The sequence below is a fragment of the Vulpes vulpes genome, chromosome 16 (genome assembly GCF_048418805.1).
Source record: "Vulpes vulpes isolate BD-2025 chromosome 16, VulVul3, whole genome shotgun sequence".
Lineage (NCBI taxonomy): Eukaryota > Metazoa > Chordata > Mammalia > Carnivora > Canidae > Vulpes > Vulpes vulpes.
The window spans coordinates 12660913-12679102 of NC_132795.1; the positions used below are offsets into that span (position 1 = coordinate 12660913).

Here is an 18190-nt window from a genome sequence, read left to right on the forward strand (position 1 = left end):
TGCCAATAAGACTGCTTAGACATTCAGGTAAAAAAAAATCACTGGGCACCTACAATGTGCCAAGTTCCATGCTAAGCTCTGGAGATACATGGACAAGTGTCCCTAGGCCCTCCATTTAGCAAAAGACCTAGATATCTGCATGAATGATAAAAAGAAGAAATCTCAAGAAGAATATCACTGAACGACCTGGGGATAACAAAGATAAAATATCCTTGGCTTTGGGAGATGTGTCTTTAATAAAAGAATTCACCCTTTCTTTTCCATCTATGCTTTAAGTAATACAAATTAAAATTTTACAAAAGAAATTCATGTCAGATTATGAGTTTAAAGTCCAAAATTTAAAGACTCTTTCAGGGGGTGTCTGGGTGGTTCAGTCAGTTAAGTTTTGGTTTCAGTTCAGGTCATGATCTCATGAGATCAAGCCCCGTGTTGGGCTTTGTGCTCTGCAGAGCCTGCTGGAGATTCTCTCTCTCTCTCCCTCTCCCTAAAATAAAAGGGTTAGGGTTAGGGTTAGGGTTAGGGTTAGGGTTAGGGTTAGGGTTAAATAAAATCTTAAAAATAAATCTTAAAAATAAAAAAGACTCCTTCACATCTACTCAAATGTCATCCATTTTCTTGGCGAGAACTACCTTGACCCTCCTATTTAAAATAATTATATGCGCCCCAGTGCTCTATCTGCTAATATCTTCCCCAGTCCTTTATCTGCTTAGTCCACTCTTCCTTTATAGCAGTCATTGCCTCCTAATATATCATCCACTGCCTTATTTTTCAAACTTCAGGTGGGCAGAGTATTAGGTCGGCTTCCTTTGCTGGTGTACCTCCAGGGCCAACATCAGTGCCTGGCACAGAGTAGACAATTGTTCAATTCTTGTTGCAGGACTAAATATTCACTGAGTATTAATCTGAAGAAAATAACATAAGAATATACTGGAAATCATTACTATTTTAATCATTATTATTCAACTTTTAGTTTGTTCAAGATATGAATTTAAAAATAAGCAAATACTTGTTTTGAGTTGCCTTTCCATTATTCTTAACTAAGAATGCCTTTCTATAACATTTCTAATCTAGTCTCATAATGTGAAGATATTATGTTGGGAAAGTGATATGAGTGGCATTGAGGGAGACAAGGGTGAAGAAGGGAAAAATCAGTGGATGGTTAAACCAGCATATGCATATTGAGTCTGCTACATATAAGTGTAAAAATGTATGCAGATCTCAGACAAATATCATGATAATACAAAACAAAAGATCATTTATAACTATTTACTAGGCATTTCACATGAAAGAGGCTGACAGTGCTTGAATCACTTAACAAACTGTTTCATTCCCTATTTCACTTTGCAAATATAGTCAAAGAATGAGAAAGCTCTCCTTACCCAGTAAATTCTAAAATATAGAGGAATGGGAAGAAAATTCTGTTTTATTCTATTTAATTTTAGGATAATTTATGGAAATGAATCTTGAAGAAAAATTATTTTACATTTCTTATACTATTCTCAGGTATTAAAAATACGAATTTGCCATTGCAGATTCAAGTGAAAGGTCTAAAGTAAGATGAATTCAAAGGGATAAAAAGTTATTTTGCACCCTGAAAGCTCAATCACCAAAATGAGTTGAGTAAACATGCATACATCCACCTTACTCAAACAGAAATTAGAGTCTAATTGGCTGCTGCCCATGTCTTTGTCAATCACTGCAGAGCAATAGAAGGAAGCATGCAATACATTCTAAAGTGGGTCAACTCTGACCCCTGCTAGGTGGAATTGTGGAGGATTTAATTTCTCACTAGACATGGAGAACAACTATTCTCCAAAATGTGAATACACATATGAGCATTATTTGCAGATGGATACTTTGGATTTTTCCTTTGTTTTTCTCTTGTTGTTGTTAACTTGGGATAACAGTCTCAATTCTTTTTCACATGTCCTTACAGTTCTTCATTTTACTTTTTCCCTTCTGGGTCTTTAACTAATATTCCAATAACTTTTCTTAGTAAAACTTTCATGAAAATTAAATTCCATGTGTGACAGGATCCACTTAGCGCCTTAATTTTAATTGAGTACTCATTTTCATTATAGTGTAATTCTTCATCACTAATTAAATGCATATGAAATTATAAGAATATTCTTCAAATCTCAAAATCATAGCCAATAAAAAACTTAACTTTTAACCCACTATCTAATTTTAGATTTAAGTGCCTCAAAGTCAAAGGACTAGTTAAATGTTGTTGTTATTATTAGCTTTTCTTCATATTACTCCACCAATTTGCAATAAAATGCTTAGAAAACAACCCAAACATGCATGGCCCACTAAAGGTAACCGTGAAAGGAACCTTAGCAACAGAACAAGAAATGTCTATCTGGGAATCTCATTTCAATGAGATCAATCACATGGTGTTTGGCAAATGCTTAGGTCACAGATTTTAAAAGATAAAATAACATGCATTGTAAATATATATTGACATGTAGGATAAGAACAAATATAATTTTCCATGTAACCAGGTGAGGAATTATTTTAAGTAAAGAGAGGGTAGATTTCTGGAGGAAAAAAAGCAGATGCTTTAAGGGAAAAAAAAAATCATAGACTATGGTCAATTACTTCTACCCGGGCCCCATCCATACCAATCCATGCACAGCCCTATTTATTAGGGATCATTTAAAATTGTACTCTGTGGGGATCCCTGGGTGGCTCAGCGGTTTTGCACCTGCCTTTGGCCCAGGGCGCGATCCTGGAGATCCGGGATCGAATCCCACATCGGGCTCCCGGTGCATGGAGCCTGCTTCTCCCTCTGCCTGTATCTCTGCCTCTCTCTCTCTCTCTCTCTCTCTGTGACTATCATAAATAAATAAAAAATTTTTTTAAAAAAAGATGCTGTGTTTAAAAAAAAGTTACTCCTTTAAAAAAATGAAAAATATTAAAAAATAAAATTGTACTCTGTGGATGGAAAGAAGAGGTAATATAAACGCAGTTGGTTTGGAGAGAGCAATGCTGACCGTCCCTCCCACCTTTCTCTCTCTCTCCCTATTCCCTTGCTGGTAAAATATGGATTTCATTGCTTTTTTCATTTGTTTGTTTTTTTTTTTGCTTAGTTTTGGTTTTGGATGTATAAATGTGATTAATTGCTGTATATGAAAGGTCAGCTCTACAGATGCCTTTGAAGACTTTGTCAGAAAAAATAAGCCTTGAAGAGCTATAATAACTCGGATATGCCCAAGTTCTCACCCTCATCCCTGCCATCTCTTCTTTCTACCTACCCAAATCCTACCACTTGTTAGAAATCCAAGTTTGATTATCTTTGTGCATTAACCAAACAAGCAGAAGACTTATCCCTTCCCAAGTTAAGGCTAAACAAAAATTGACACTTGTTATTTACTGCCCCGTATCCAAGCATGTAGCTAATTTCTCCAATAAGACTATAGACAACACCAGACAACATCAAGGACAGAGAGCCTGCCTGTCTGTCCCACACAGGATCACCAGCACATAACAAAATGTCTGGCACATGGTGAGTGACTGGAGAAACCATTTTGTACCTCTCTGAATTCATACCTTGGACCATGAAGTTAACTTTCAGAGACTTTGGAAATGGTCTTTTAACCCCTGGTCCACAAGGAAGAAGAGGAATTATTGGTGACTTTGGAAAATGGAATTGGGCAGGACTGGCTCAGCCTTTCTTAATCTCTTTCCAAAGAAACCTGTTCTAAGTTGCACATCAAGGAGGGACAGCTGCAGTTGTATTCACTTGACTAAGGGAATAGAAGTTCCAAGAAGCCTATTTGGTTACATATCTAGGCCCTGCTTTCTAAGCAGCATTAACAGTAATAAAGCTGCTACTTAGACTGCTGTTTGAATACTGTGTCTTATTTCTGTATTGATTCTAAATAGAGAAATCGAAGAGAATGTATCATTAATTATCACCCTAAAATCTTACTAGTAGTATAAGATACTGATTTGTTGAATGGATGAATGAAAATGAATGAATGAATGAATGAATGAATGAATGAATGAATGAATGAATGAATGAGTACTTGAATGAATGGCTATCAGGTGGCAAAGATGCAATATTTGAATGAATGGCTATCAGGTGGCAAATTTGAATGACTGGCTATCAGGTGGCAAAGGTGCTACATAATTCTATTTTTGTTTCTCTGGAACATAACTGGCTTAAAGAATGCATTCTTGCTTTGCTCCAGTCATATTTTAACTATTTCTTTTAGGTGCTGCTCACAAAGGTAAAAAGCAATGGACAATGTACAGCTGTCTTTAATAACATGTGATTTATTTCCTGGGAGACTAGTTAAGTGAATAAAGAACACCTGCTTTCACAGTATTTTTCTTCCATATTCTACCAACTAGAGATGTAAGTGGGTACAGCAATTCCTTTTTATAAAGCCATTACATCATAATTAAGCTTTATTCACACTTTAGTAAAATTACTTTAATAAGATAATCTACTAACTGTTTAGCAGAGTACTGCTAAATGATTAATGAATTTGGTAAGACAGAAAAAATGAAAGTATATACTATCTTCCACATCCCTCTTTTCCATTATTTCCTTTAACATTGAAAATTAGAAACTTTAATACTGAAAATAACAAACATTTATTTTTTCATTTTATCCTTGATGTAAGTTTTTACCGTACTGTGATCCTTACTTCCTTTGTCTTATTTTTAGTTGAACTTCTTTTATAAAATATAGATTTCTAGTTCAATATTTTTCTCATTGCCATTGGTTTTACAAATCTTTCAGATCCAAAGATAGTAAGTCTAATAGAAAGATGTTGGAGTTTCAGTGTCTCTCTTTTTGGCATCTTTTCCTAACATCCCCTGGGAGAAGAACTTTCAAATCACATCTGGTCCAACAGGCTAGATAATAAAGTTACTTAAATAATTACTACTGTAATTAAAAATAATTCCACTATTCATGGGAATGCAAAATGATGCATCCATTATGGGAAACAGTATGGAGATAATTCAAAAAAAGTAAAACTGGACTACCATATAATCCAGCAATCCTACATTTGGATATTTACGCAAGGAATTGATCGGGATCTCAAAGAGATGTTAGAACTTCATCTTCACTGAACACTATTCACAGTAATCATGATATGGAAACAACCTAACTATCCATCAATAGATGGGTATATAAAGAAAATGTAGGATATACATACAGCGGAATATTACTTAGCTTTAAAAAAGGAAGGAAATTCCATTATATATGGCAACATGGGTGGACCTTGAGGACAGTATGCTAAGTGAAATAAGCAGTCACAGAAGGACAAATATTGCATGATTCCACTTATAAAAGATATTTGAAATAGTCAAACTCACAGAATCAGAAAGAAGAAATGTGGTTGCCAGGGGCTAAGGGAAGGGGTAAATGGGAGTTACTAACCAACAGACATAAAGTCTCAAATGTTTAAGATGAATAAGTTCTAGTGATCTGCTGTACAACATTAGCCCTAAAAATTTACAGTTAAAAATTTGTTAAGAGGATGGGTCTCATGTTCTATTACTTTTACTATACTCTTACTATGCTCTTATTATACTATATATTCTTACTATAATAAATCCTCTTGCTATAATAAATACTATTTTATTTTTACTCTTACTGTAATACTCTTACTATACTATGTATAGTACTCTTATAATAATAAAGTAAAATAAAACTGTTCCACCGCATCATAGTATCTACTAATTCATAATGACTATTAGTAGCTCATAGGTAGTAATCTATTTACGTCTAGAATTAATTCCACATTACATTGGATTTTGTCACTACCCAAGAGAAAATCTCCATCATCATTTATTATTACCTCCCAATTGTTCCCCGTCTCCAATCTCTCCCTGCTTCTACCTATCCTATGCAGTGCAGTTAAAAGCTATCTTTCTTAAACACTTACCGCATAATATTAATCTTCAAATTCCCCAATTAACATTCTGAGTTCCATCATCTGGCCCATTTTCTTAGACCTCCCACCTTTCTAGACTTTTGTGCTTCCTTTTCCTGTCTATAACCTGGTTATCCTTCCTAGTCCTGCTCCTGATATTTCTTCAAAGATCCCCCAAGTCAGAATTAACAATTGATTTTCCTGTGATCTCATTGCATTTGTGTATACTGTTTGTATGTTACCTTTTGATTTAATTGAAATGACTCTTCTACTTTGCTAGTTCATGACTTCTGAGACAGAAAACCCAATGCCTAATTCGATTTTATATTCTCACAGAAATAGCCCACTGTTGCTCACACAGTAAGGCAGTCACTACATACTTGGTGAATGCACAGAAATATGGGTCATTATGGCATGTTAAGATGTTGTTCACATGCTGATATCATGGTTTTTCAAAACAATTCTCTAATGCCCACTGGCTACTGGGTTTTGTTGGCTTGTTTATTTTTACTTGTGAGCAAATACAGATGTCCCACATAGGTATAGTTCATGCTAAAAGATGGAAGATGAAAGTAAAGAGTGAGTTGGGACTGGGTGTCAACCTTGTGTCATAAGCACCCCTAGGTTTCTACACTGACTAGGTTCATACAACTAATGTCTTCAGAAGAGCCTAGAAGATGATTTCTAATCTCTATTCTTTGGGCTTCCTAATAGGTTGCTTCCATTATCAGTACTAATTATTATCTTAACATCGACTTAAATCCAATCCTCCATCACTGGGGAAAAGGAATAAACTAGATGTAGCATACATTGCCCAATTATTCTCCTTTCTTCCTTTACTTTTTTTAAAGACATATTTATTTATTTTAGAGAATGAGAAGTGGGGGAGGGGTATATGGAAAAGAAAAGGGAGAGAATCTCCAGTAGACTGTCCCCTGAGCGTGGTGCCTGACACAGGGTTCAATGTTACCACCCTGAGATCACGACCTGAGCTGAAACCAAGAGTTGGATGCTTAACCGACTGAGCTACCCAGGTGCCCCTCTGCCCTTACTTTTCATCTAAAACGCTTGCCAAATTTTGCTATATGTCAGGGTCAATTCCATTTATTTTAATTCACTAACAGTCTCATAATATTACACTTCTATACCAAATCCTCAAATAGTTTACAACGAATAACCTATTTTTATTTCCCTCTGGAAAAAAAAAAACTGAGGCTGCCATATTTTTATTGATATTTTTGCTGAGATTTACATTTAGTGCTGGTATATATTTAACACATTAAATATTTTAACTAATTTTGAGAATAGTAACTAAAGATGACAAGTATACTTCAATTTTTCTCTACTTGGCGTCCATATGTTAAAGCACCTCCTACTTTGTTTCCATTTTAATTCTGAAATAATCATTATGTTTGAAAAAAAATAAAACATAACATGTCTTAAGCATGCCTTATAGAAGTAGATTGACCCGTCACAGTCCTGTTTCCACCTTTTGGTATTGCTTTAATGAGACTCTGTTAAGGCATAAACCAGATGGCATATATAGTTATCTGTGCTTATTAAGGTCTATACGCAGTTGCACAGATAAATTGTGTATATAGGTTTGAGTGATGAACGTCTACTCTTCTGAGAAAGGTATCTTATCTCAAATAAAATTATGAATTTATGTTGGAAAAATAAGATTTGGGAGCACTTTGGCCTCCCTGGGAACTTCACCCTGATCCCCTCCTTGAGGCCTCATTAATACCAATTAACATGACATGTTAGGCCCTGTTTTAAAGCTATTGATGGATTTTCTCTTCTAATCCTCATAAAAAACAATGAGGTAGGTAATGTTAAGATCTCCATTTTAAAGAAAAGCTAAGGTTTGGAGGAGTCGAGATCATTTCACTAGTAAATGAAAAGCAGTGACTTCTGACTGTCATCAGTATGGTTTACAATCCACAACCCTCTATTATTCTATCATTTCCCTCTGCTTGGAGCCAAGTAGAAAATTTCATTTTAAGATTATGTATTGCCTCTTTTTCTTTTTATAAGCCTACTTCTATTCCTTCCTTTTTTTTTAAAATAGGGATAAAAAGCAGTGCAATTACAAACTCACTTGAATTTATTAATAAGAGCTTTCTTTCAAAACTGCCATGGATAAACTGCAACATGCCCAGGTCAACCAAGAATCACCTAGCTTAAATCTATAAATTGTCAAAGTGAAATGCCAAGCCATTAGTTATATCCTGTAATCTTAGGAGAACCAGAAGGCTTTGAGAACTTTTCATACTGATTCCAAGCCCTTGAGAAGAGTAGCTGAAGCTTTCAAGACTATTAGGACCGTACATGCTATAAACCTGGAGATGCCCCTCTGGGTCCCCTTCATGAAGGACTCACTGTCCTGCTGCAAGGGGGGAGGCCTGGGGATAGTCACCAGTCATCAGTTCCTTTCAGGGTCTACTTTAGCTCCAGAGAGCTGTCCTGCCATGAGCCCATGGAGGCCCAGCATGGAGAGCCTCATGCCCACACTGGCTACTGAACCAGGCAGGGAGATGAAAGCTCAGGTCCAACATAGGATACTCTGATGGAGTATCTGGAGCTCTCTGTCAGGTTGACCTATGCTTCACCAAGCCTGCACTACAGTTTACTTCTTCTCTGCCCGACTCTGTTTCCTCAAACTTCCCTCCACTAGAGTTGACCCCTAATAAACATCTGGCTCCCTAAACACCATTTCAGTATCTGCTTCTGGAGAACCTAACTCATGATAGATACTTAAGCCAAACAAGTCAATAAGAATTCAAAGGCTTTGGAGAATCTCAGGAAATAAAGTTTTGCTAATTGTGGGAGTTCTAACCCAGAAACTACTAGATGCATATGGAACATGGCAGGACACCCGAAGGATTTCTTTTCTTCATGTATCCTTCAAACATTAAAAATTAGCCCAAACTTTGAGTGAATTTGACATCGTGCCTAAAGGTCAGTCAAAGTCCTTAGTCCAAAGCTCATGGTACCTCCAAGTTGCTCAATGTCTAGGGGTAGACATTCACTTTTAGGGGCCACTAAGCACAGGTTCAGTATGCAACTGCCTAAAATAAAATTCATACACATACACACATACATACACTTCCCTATACCTTCTAAAGGTCTCTTGATTGACCTTGAACCAATGTTTAAATTGTGTCTGCAATTAATAACATTATCTCCACGTTGTCACAATTGTATTTTTCTCCCATCCATGTAATTATGTTTACAAAAAATGCAAACAAACCCCTGCACCTCATGCCCACCCTGCCAAATAAGGCCAACAGTTTGTAGCCAATGTGGGTAGCAAGAAAAAGGCATCAAAACTAGTTCACGCTTATAGTTTGATTTCTCTTAGTCTGGAGCATACAGATACTGTGGATCTGGAAGCCAATTAGATTACAAAAAAAGTAATCAGAAACTGTGTGTTCTTGTGACTTTATATGATTTTGAGGGCTAAAGACTGAAATTAGCAGTTCCTATGTCCTAGTACTACTAAACATTACTTTTGTCTGCAAATTTAGAAGAGGAACACCCATAAGATAGTAGATTTTCCCACACATAATATTTAAGTAGGCTAAAGTGGAATTTTCCTATATATATGTAAATACTCCATTTTAACCTTTTATTTTTCAATTGTATTTTTTTCTAAGTTAAACTAAATCACATAAATTTCTACATGATCTGTATCCTTATGCTACTTTTTAAATGGAATTTTTAATAAACTGCACAATCAAAAAAATTTTTTAAAAATAAATAAATAAATAAACTGCATAATCTTTGGGTGCTGTCCGTTCTAATATTTATAGAACCTGGAGATTCTTTCACAAAGTATAGGTAATTTCTGACAAAAACACATTTTTTTTTTGTGAGGGAGCTTGCATATACATAGAAATTCCAACAAATCCTCTATTTATTGGTTTGTCTGCCAAGGAGGTTGATATTGTTGTTTTACCATATCATAAATTTTTTTAATGATCTCAAAAATGTGATGCTATAAGCAAATCTGCCATTTCCCCTAAACATCTCATCTCTGTAGGGCTTCTGATTTTTTTCCCCAAAATTAAAATTCATTGTAAACCTACATTTATGAGTCTATTTTCATTTCCTGGTAAGATGACTGATTAGCTTTAGGCGACCACAAATAAATGACCAAAATTTTATACCTAATACTCTCAGTTTGAAATTAGGTTTAAAGGGGTAGATGATTCAAAGAACTTTCCAGGATAAGAACAATGCAGCAACTATTAATAGGAGTCACACAGCTAAATTCTCCTTCAAAAAGCTTTGAAAATGTGTCCCCGGTGCTATGCTCAACTGATTTAGAGGGCTTAGGCTTAGGAAGTAACAGTCAAAATTCAATAATAATTTATAATTTAACCTATGAAAGTTTTAGAAGAGCCCAGTGTTCATTACTGTTTTTAGGCTTTTCCTTTGCATTCAGTATTATGTTATTAAAAGTCATCCACTCATTCCTTAATCATTCCACATCCCAGTATCACTCTGGGCTAACTTCGAAAATATTGGTCCTTTGAAGCAGTTTTCTTTGGATCCATTAGTTTGAGACAGTGGAAAGAAGTCAAAATAAGACTTTTCTAGCAGTCTAAAATTGCTATCAGTAAACACCTATCACATTAGATTTCTGCATATGTGAAGCTTACAGGACTATATGAGAAAGAAACAAATTGAAAATTGAAAGACAGCATGTTTTGTTATAACACATGACAATATTTTGGTTGAAGTGGAAGAAATATGTCAACTACAAATAGCACTGCCCTAAAATATCCTATTTAGAGAACTGTTTATTAAATCAAGAACCCTTACTAATTCTTTGATTTAAACAATCTGTTCTCAAAATGCAAACAAAAAGGGAGAAAAAAGGTAATAAAAATATAAATAATCTATTTTATGTGGGGATAAAGTGTGGTATGTAAGTGGACTCTTGAGTAAGCAAAAACATTACAGCAGGAGAAGTGATTTAGAGCATTCTGAAACCAGGTTAAACATCAATGATGGCTTCAAGTATATAAGCACAGTAAGCAAAATGCCAAATTAAAAAATTCTAAGTGGTGTTTGGGCCTAATTAAAAGTCTAACCAGATTTGCTATGGGCATATTTCACTTGGTGTACCAAAACAGGCATCCATGTGTCTTTGTGTTAACTCTAGCACTTACACATCCATGAAATGGGGATAACTACATTGTTTCTTCCCCTGAGTGTGAGAATTTATCAGTAAGATGTTCTGGATGTAAAGCCCCAAACAAATTTATCAATAAGCTCCATAAAATATTTGAATATAAAACATTATAGTTGCAATAATCCCCTTGAGCTAGTAGTAGAAATGAAAATGATTTACTCTGGGAATCTGACTGTACTGCTGTTAAATTATTTGTCTACATAAATTATTTGTATATCAGAAAAAGTTGAAACCCCATGAGTTTATTTCCATTTTCACCAAGGCCTAAAGCCATATAACATCTTTGATTTCTGGCTTACCTGATGTTTCTTAGCTATTAGTTTACATCAATACTCATCCTTCCAAGAAATAAAATAAATCTGAACCAAGCTTTAGAAAGGAAGGAGCTTAAAGCCAGCATTTGTTTCAGTTATTATTGCACAGATAATATGGTAAAAGTTAAAATATTAAGGCATTCTTTATTGGTAAATTAACCTTATTTTTCACTCTTGGAAACGTACTATCAAAATATGGATACTTAAAATTCAGAATTAAGGCACAATTTCTATGTGGCATTTTTAATGAGATCCTCTGTAGTTATAATGCCTAACACTTACAATTAAAAGTAGTGTAACAGCAGTAATCAATTAAGCCTTACAACATCCTAACTTAATATTAAGCTCTCTCTGCCTTTGGTTGAACATAAGCCATGCCATTGTTGAGGGGGAAAATCACAAGGTTAATTTACTTGAATACTTCTCTGTTCTGGACATTTGTAAACAAATGAGTCAGATCCATAAGTAATTTTTATTCTAGTTATGTTTCTCATTATGAATAAAATGTAGCATTTAGAAAAATTCCATTACAAAATAAATTCACAGAGGGTAGGTTTATTAACAAGTACCTTAATGAGCGTCTCCTATGTGGGAAAATTATTCTGAGAGGGATCTCCAATATTGTAAGCTAATTTTTATTTTATGGTAATAAATTAATATGGTTTTATTTAGTTCTACATCATAGATGAAACTTCTTTAGTAAAATTCTTAGTGATGCATTGACCCGATTGATTCATCTGTTAGAACTTCACGTTAGCCAATAATCTCCCTGTGAAATATAAAAGACTGGCATATGGCATTTAGTAAGTTGACAACACAAGAAAAAGGAATAGAGGAGCCTTGAAAATATATTTATGAATTGAATTCATTTAGATCAGATGAAAAAAATCAAGTGGAAACTATTTGGTCACTAAGACTGAAGAGTCCAAAACACCAAGTCTGATGCTGGCTCACACAGCTTCCTTCACACCTCAGTCACCATGCATACCCTAGAAATTACTAGTCACATCAAGCATGTTTGGTCTTGCATAGCAAACTGCTGAAGCCTCTTTTTTTTTTTTTTCACTGCTGAAGCCTTGAAGTGGGCTCTGGCATGACCATTGCTAAGAAATATTGAAAACTCTCTATTATATCCCCAGGCTTTGGTACAAGTCAGAAATGTGAAAAAGGTTTAATGAAGATGTGATGGCAAAGGAATGTTCTCCATTTCCACAAGAGTAGAACCTAAATTCACTTCCACACCATCAGTAATTCTGCAAAGCATGGTCAGGTGGACTCAAATCTCCATCAGCTGGAGAAGGAAGTAGAAGGCCAAGACTTGTCCCATTTCTATAGGCACTTCCCCTACCAGATTTCTTGGTTTCCTACATAGGATTGGAACTCAGATGAAGTGAGTGAGGTACGTTTTGGGCAACATGGATGGAGGCACACCATGGCCCTGCTTTACTGATGCACCTTTAGTGGCTCACTCGCCCAATGCTTATCTAGGTTCTGTTTGACTATCGTTTTTTTCAACAGTTTTTGGCAAGAAGCTCAAAATGACAAGGCACTCTTAATGACCAACAAATGAGCCTATACTTTAGAAAGAATGGGGGGGGGACGATATAAAAAGTAGAGTACATAAACAAAAATGTTCAAAAAGGAGGCTACTTCCTAATTAAAGAAATATCATCCATCCAAAATATACAAAGTTGTTAATCATCCAGACCAATTTTTCAACCACTCATTTGGCATTGAATTTTATTTTATTTTTATTTTTTAAAAACTGTATTTATTTATTCATGAGAGACACAGAAAGAGAGGCAGAGACACAGGCAGAGGGAGGAGAAGCAGTCTCCATGCAAGGACTGAATTTTAATCTTTTTTTTTTTTTCAAAAATCTGTAATATCATGGATGAAATCCAACCCTAAAAACATATCTATGTGTATTAAAGGTTTAATACAATAGCTATTTTTGAAAGTGTATGATAACCCTATCCCTACCCCCACCTCTAATACATACAAAGAAACTCCAATATAATAATGAACTCTATTTCCTGTGAATGTCTTTAAAGCTAGTACAATATAACTAAATGATTCTAATTGTATGAGTTTTTGTAGATGCCAATTTCTAGTCAAATGACAATAGCTCCTCAAGATTGAGCTAAATAGGTAGTTTCATGTTGGAAACAGAATATAAAAATCTTACAAAATGAAAACCATTCAAAGGGAATAATGACTCCTAGGGCTCAATTGTATCTGAAGTACCAGAGATAAGGACACTTGGACTGTTAGATTCTTGGCTTAATTGTAACACAGGTCACCATTTTGAAAAACAAGTGGATTACCGTGAGAAGCAGTACCTACTGAACCCTTTTATATTCATAAGGAACTTAACCTTTTCAATTTAATACCTTTGATTTCCAAATTCATTTGCAAGTAAAAATAAAACTATTTCATCTTGGTGACTTCCCAGAACTTGTGATTCAGAATTTTTAAATTTATAAGTTTCTTGAAATCAGAGACTATCCACTTACTACTCATTTATTTCCATTTATTATTCTTCCTGTATACTCCCAAGATAAAAGCATTAAAAAAGATATTAGGATATACATCCTGACTTTTGGAATTGAATTCAAAATAGTAGAGATCATTTGCTTCAGAGTTCTTGAGTTTAATTTGCTATAAGCAATATCTTCCTAGGTGTGTGTTTAATATTAAGGCAAAGGTGAAAAAAATCATCATTATATATATTTGAGAATTTTCATCAGACGTTTTGTCATTATAATAATTATAGTTCATGAAAAACATGAAGAAATTCTGATCTTTCCACTAAGTCTTTCTACTAAAATGTATTGGACAGAATTTTTTTTTAAGTATCCAGGCTTGGGGGCTCTGGGTGGCTCAGTTAAATGTCTCTTGGTTTCTACCCAGGTCATGATTTTGAAGTCGTGAGATAGAGAACCACATCAGGCTCTGCACTGAGCATGGAGTCGACTTTCGATTCTCTCTCTCCCCAACTGCCCCACCCCGCACTCCAACCCCCACCCGCTTGTGCTCACTGTCCTTTTCTTTCTCTCTCTCTCCTAAGATAAATAAATAAAATCTTAATTATCCAGGGTTTGCTTTTACAGTATTCTATAGATTTTTTAAAAAGATTTTATTTATTTATTTGAGAGACAGCATGAGCAGGGAAGGGGCAGAGAAGGACAGGGAGAAGGACAGATTCGTGCTGAGCTGGGGAGCCCAGGACCCTGAGATCATAACCTGAGTCAAAGTCAGACATTTAACCAACTGAGCCACCCAAGCGCCCCAGTATTTTGTAGATTTTTAAGCACTGATTATATGTGATAATCACACAGCCCTTTGAGTAAGCCAAGAATTGTTTCTATGCTGCAGATGACAAAACTTAGTTTCAAAGAGAATATGTGACTTAACCAAGTTCAGAAATGCACAAGAAGGGTTAAAATCTGAATCTTTTTATTCCCCATCCAGTATGTTTTCTGCTACACAGCTACAATGGGCTGAATATAATATTGAGCACTGAACATTTTCTATGTTAATAGAAAGAGATCAAGATCTTTAAAACTTCCATATGATATGGCCGTTGATCGTATTTATCCTTGATATCTAATTCCTTTGACTGTAGATCTAGTACCTTGAAATTCTTTCCTCGTCCCTATAAGAGAAATACAACTGTGTCGATTGGCAAGGTACACCTTGTAAATATTGGCCACAAGTAAATACACAAGGATGGGCCACATAAAAGTCCAAGTGCGTCACTGCTGTCGTCAAACCCACTCTGTCACCAGTGGGAGAAGAAAAGTGACCTCCAAAGCCACTAAAAAGGCAACTAATACATAGGGCAATGCTTATAGGTCTGCCCACAGGGTATCTTCTGCCATCTATTTACTAGCTATAAATAGCGATAATGCCAACTCTAACTGCCTTTCACTGACCATTATGGAACCACATCCTAATAATTTGTATGGCATGTCCATCTAAAAGAATAAAATTGGATATAACTTCTAAGGGAGTTGAGTTTTAAAAATGAAGGCAGGAAGAAAAGCAGGTAGAGGACTGTTTCAAAATAAGTGAATAAAACACAACCCCCCTGAGACTGTTATATGGAATTTTAATCCACTATTGAGAAGTTCAAGAACTTCTATTTTTCATGCCTGGCTTTCCTCCAAAACTCTGGCCAGTGATGACTGAGTGTGAGTAATGACTTTTACATCATGAAACGGTGGCTTATTCCTCCTACCAATTTGTCACTCTTAGTTATGAACTTTGACAGACCTTTAAAACACTTAGGCCACCGTGAGCTAGAAAAACCACTTTCACTGTAGTCTACCCACATAATTAAATCATTTTTGTTGTGGTTGTAGTCATAGGGAGCACTTATGGTCACGGAAAAGTGGCTTCTAATCTTGGTCACATCTCTGCCATTTTAAGTAGTCACTCGATTTCTGTGTTTCTGGTGTCTGATAGAGGTACACCTATCCCTACCTACCTATTTTTGTAAGAAGAAAAATATATTCCCAGGGACACAACTTTGTAGTCTTAAAACGCACCTCTAACTGTAAGTGATAGTATTTTCATTACTATCTATTCTCTCTTCAGTAATATATGAGTACCCCTGAGATATTACTAACACTGAACTAAAACCAATATTCACTTTCAGAGTTTGTACCCAGTCAGTGCATCTTCGATGATAGTTTAGAACATACCTCCTTTCTGGCTGTCTTGTTGCAATTTAACTGAACACCCAAAAAAAGGTTGTTTCTAGATTTCTTACTTTAAAATGGTAGTTTCTGATACTTTCTCCTGAGATCTTGTGTTATTTTTCTTTTCTCTCTCTCTCTCTCTCTCACTCTCTTCCTCCCCTCCTCATTCCTCACCTCTGTCTCTTTCTGTCTCCCTCTCTCTTCCTTTCTTTTGATGCATATTCTTTCCCCACCCTGTAACTGGAGGCCACAAAGATCAGGAGGCACAAAGATTAGTCCTACAGATGTCATTCTGGGCTAAAATCATGCTGAATCCTGACTTGAGTAATCTAAGCAATGGAAGCTGTGGAAGTATTTGGAGGATTTTCAGTCAACCCAGTGAGCATACAAAGCATTAGTAGAACACTCAAAACTATTAGAACCAATTTTTACATCAACATATAGAGGTTGTTTGGGTTTTTTTCTACTTCACTTTTTATAGCTCTTACTACTAAAGAAGCAATCTATTTCAAGCTACTGTGATTACTTAAACTTTATATTCACTAAAAATATTTTTCATTGGCAAAGTTCCCATGGATAATTTCCAACTTCTCTGGTAATAAATGCCTTCATAAATTTATAGGAAGGAACAGAAGTTTCTACTGGAATTTCATAACTCAAGGTGGGAGTGGGGAAGAACACTTAATGTTCTCTTCCCAGACCTGCTCTTCAGTTAGAGATACATTCAGAGGGACAGAATTATCAGCCGTTAATTGCCTGAATGTCTTAATCTGCAAAATAAAAATAATAAGTGTGGACCACCAAAGGAAGGGTTGAGAGGGAAAGGGAAAAAAAGCAAAGATGATGTCTATGTCACAGTCAGGAAATACTAGAATTATGTATTTTCTGTCCAAAATTTTTTCCTTAAAAAATGACATTCCCAAGAGAAAACTTTACAATGAGCTAGTAAAGAATAGCTTACAACATTACTTCTGTGCTGTGGCTTATGAACATGTAAGCAACTTCATGTTTGAACCCTAACTGTGTGCACTAGTGACGGGGCACAGACAGACCCTGATAGCCTTTAAAAGTAACTATTTTTCTAAACAGAACACTTACATTTTATATATTCACAGGAATTGTGACCTTTCTTTACATTGGTTGAAAATTTCCATATTTTTACTCAAAGCAATAGAAAATGAACACTTATTAAACCAGTAGATTCAATATTAAAGCCAATACTAATCAAGTAGCTCTTCAGAACTATATGCATATCTGTATCTGCTTCCTAAGTGACACCTCTGCTTCATGTTAAACTATACCCCATACAATTTTATTCAAAACAATAAATATGGCAATGTTACCTTGACTGAGAGGAGCCTGATGCCAGCTCTTGAAAATCTCCATTGATGGTGTGCAGTCACATTGGTAAAGCCAAAACCAGTCTTCAGGGCCTTCACCACTTTGCAAGCTGTCAAAATCCTCGTCATTTTGAAGATGTTGATTTGTGACTAAAATTAAATAAAATTGTGTGTATTTATGAGAATTGGGTTAGGAGGTTTTTTAAATTAATGTGAAAGAAAGATGGGGGGTGCAGTCCAGTGTTTAAGGCTGACTGCACAGCAATCTTTGAATTTCCATTCATTCTGACATTAAATGTCTTTAGCCACAGCTCCTCCTTCTCTTAACCCCTCCTCCTGAGATAATGTCTGTAGATGTTCCATGGACATGTAATACAAATTGCAACACATCAAACACTGCCTTCTCCTGCTGAGATAATGCTAGTGTTGTAGAAAACCAGCCATCCATCAAAGGAACTGCTTATGCAGCTGAATAGAATGACCTAGACACAGTGGATAACCTTAGGAATCTCACCCTAAAGACTAGTAACTTTCTAATAATGCAAAAGATCAAAGGCTTTTATGTGTGTTTGACATCATGCCTAATTTGCCTCAAAGGAGATTTTGGATTCCCAAAGAAACCTGAGGAATTGCCATTTTCTGCTCAGAAAAAGACGATACCAACCACAGATAGTAAAAATTACATCAAAATGAACTTTTATCCATAAATATAGATTGTTCTTTTTTAAGTTAA

At 35.5% G+C, this 18190-nt stretch overlaps 1 protein-coding gene across 1 annotated transcript in view; it reads right to left on the reverse strand.

The window, feature by feature from the left end:
* The window catches only part of CPS1 (carbamoyl-phosphate synthase 1), a 120767-nt gene extending 102800 nt beyond the window's left edge, over positions 1-17967 (reverse strand). The window contains exon 1 of the mRNA XM_026002212.2: positions 17461-17967. Within this exon, the coding sequence (XP_025857997.1) occupies positions 17461-17586 (126 nt within the window). The 5' untranslated portion in view covers positions 17587-17967. The remainder of the gene's footprint in view (positions 1-17460) is intronic.
* Positions 17968-18190: the final 223 nt, after the last annotated feature.